This window comes from Penaeus chinensis, chromosome 36 (genome assembly GCF_019202785.1).
Source record: "Penaeus chinensis breed Huanghai No. 1 chromosome 36, ASM1920278v2, whole genome shotgun sequence".
Classification (NCBI taxonomy): domain Eukaryota; kingdom Metazoa; phylum Arthropoda; class Malacostraca; order Decapoda; family Penaeidae; genus Penaeus; species Penaeus chinensis.
Window position 1 is genome coordinate 26,266,177 of NC_061854.1, and position 2,500 is coordinate 26,268,676.

Below are 2,500 nucleotides of genomic sequence, written 5' to 3' on the forward strand. Positions count from 1 at the left end.
CATGGAGATGAGCGGCAGTAGCGCTCTCCGCTCAGCCACTCATCTGTCTTCCTCACTCCTTGACAGTGTAATGGGTTACCCTGACTTTGCACCATTTTCTTCGGCGCAGAGGAGAGTTACAGGAATTGTCTTGCTGCACCCTGCTAGGCCTCCCATTTGCACAAGCTTGGATGGGAGGCTTGGAACTCGAGAAGGTAAACTGTACAAGATCTGACATGCAGACTGATATTTTAGAGAACAAAAATTTAAATAAATAGATTTTAAACAATCACAATCATGCAACCTCCAATTGCATTAATGGAAGGCAAAATACACATTTCACATGCAGTATACTTGCATCAAGGTAAGTGATTTTAACATAAATGATGGATAAATTTAGAATAAATCCTAAGTCGATTCGCGTTCTTATTCATATTTGGAAATTGTATTTTAAATAACTTTAATATACCGTTATGGCACCTCTCAAGAATAACAAATTCTAATATCCACAGAAACTTGGAATTCTTGCCATCCTTGAGGAGGAATCCATGTTTCCTAAGGCTACCGACAAGTCATTTGAAGAAAAGCTGAAAGCCAATCATTTGGGAAAATCACCCTGCTTCGTCAAGCCGAAGCCGCCCAAGCCTGGCCAGAAGGAGGCGCACTTCTCCATCGTCCACTACGCCGGCACGGTGCCCTACAACCTCTCCGGCTGGCTCGAGAAGAACAAGGACCCCCTCAACGACTCTGTTGTGGACCAGCTCAAGAAGTCCAGCAACGCCCTCCTCGTGGACCTTTTTGCCGATCACCCTGGTCAATCCGGAGGTCCTGACGAGGGTAAAGGAAAGGGTGGTAAGTGTACCATTTCGTCACGGGGAAATAATTTCATTGCTATCTTAAAATCTGATGAGCAAACTATGCATTTTTAACATAGAGATGGGTGGATAGAGAGACAGATGAATTGATATAGATAAGAATATTGGATGTGTGATTAATACTTACTCTCTTTTACAGAGTAAACTTCATGAGGCTTCAGGGGTTAGGTATCGTGTTTTCCTTTTATGTAAAATGCATTCCCGATATGGATCTCACTGATATTCATATACATCATATAGCAATAGAATAACTGTATTTAAACATTCAACACAGGTGGTCGTGGTAAAGGTTCTGGCGGGTTCAAGACAGTGTCATCAGGTTACAGGGTAAGGTCGTCCTTAGGTTACTTTTCTATATCTTTGATTGTATACAGGAAACAATGCTTAGCATATTAATCATGTAATTCAAAAACGTCATCTCGCTCTTGTCTTAACAGGAGCAACTGAACAACCTGATGAAGACCCTGAACGCCACGCACCCCCACTTTATCCGTTGCATCGTACCTAATGAAACCAAGTCTCCCGGTAAGTGTACTTGGTAAACAGATGTATATGATTATTTTCTCTTTGTCATTGTTTCATGATTACTAAAATGACAAAGCTAACTAAATGAATTATGTTTCTCACTTGCTTGTGTCCGACCTATCTGCTCTGCTCTCCTTATTGCAATTAATTCCCTGCAGGTGTTGTTGACCCCGGCCTCATCATGCACCAACTGACCTGCAACGGCGTGCTCGAGGGCATCCGTATCTGCCGAAAGGGTTTCCCCAACAGGATGGTGTACCCCGACTTCTGTCATCGGTTTGTTACTCGAGCTGGTTGACACATTTACATTAATTCATGGCTAGCCATGCCAGTCACATTGGTTGGGATCCGAAATATTTGGTTGACTATGTCATGTCAGACATTTCCTGAGGATCAGACTGAATCAGACAATAAACGCTATCCTCTCTCTGGCAGCTACGCCATCTTGGCCTCGAAAGCAATGGCCGCTGCTGGGGACCAGAAGGCTGCGGCGGGAGTGTGCCTCAGTGCCATTTCGCTGCCGGAGGAAAACTACCGACTTGGTAACACAAAGGTAATGTCTTGTACTTGGGTTACTAAAGTTTCAAGTACAACTGAGTAATCATAATATTGCTTAAAATTAAGTCAAATAGAGGAGAATCTAAATATAGCAGGTTTGCAAGCATGTTTAGATGAGTAGACATTGCAAAGGAGACTGTTTATCTTTATACTAAAATCAGAAGAATAGATAATATGTTGTTTTCACTATAGCTTGTCATTATTCAGAACCTAAGTGGTTTAAGGTAGATGATAATGATAAAACTAGAATAGCTCAAGGAACCAAACAAGATATAAAGTTAAAGACTAATGTTTTTTTCAGTGATATGAGTGCTGGTTTTACATGTTTAAAATGTTATATATGTATCTATATATATATATATATATATATATATATATTATCATATATATACATATATACACAAATATATATATATGTATATATATGTATATATATGTTTATTTATATATATATATATATATATATATATATATATATATATATGCATGAAAAGGAGAAAACACACTACCGTGTTGATACTATGGTATAAAAACCCACATTGTAAAACTAGATTTAATTGAAA

General features: G+C 39.2%; 1 protein-coding gene across 1 annotated transcript in view; it reads left to right on the plus strand.

Moving 5' to 3' along the window:
- The window catches only part of LOC125044732 (myosin heavy chain, muscle-like), a 23,913-nt gene that overhangs the window by 10,257 nt on the left and 11,156 nt on the right, over positions 1 to 2,500 (plus strand). The window contains exons 11-15 of the mRNA XM_047641613.1: positions 492 to 828; positions 1,129 to 1,181; positions 1,292 to 1,379; positions 1,538 to 1,655; positions 1,815 to 1,932. Of these exons, the coding sequence (XP_047497569.1) occupies positions 492 to 828; positions 1,129 to 1,181; positions 1,292 to 1,379; positions 1,538 to 1,655; positions 1,815 to 1,932 (714 nt within the window). The remainder of the gene's footprint in view (positions 1 to 491; positions 829 to 1,128; positions 1,182 to 1,291; positions 1,380 to 1,537; positions 1,656 to 1,814; positions 1,933 to 2,500) is intronic.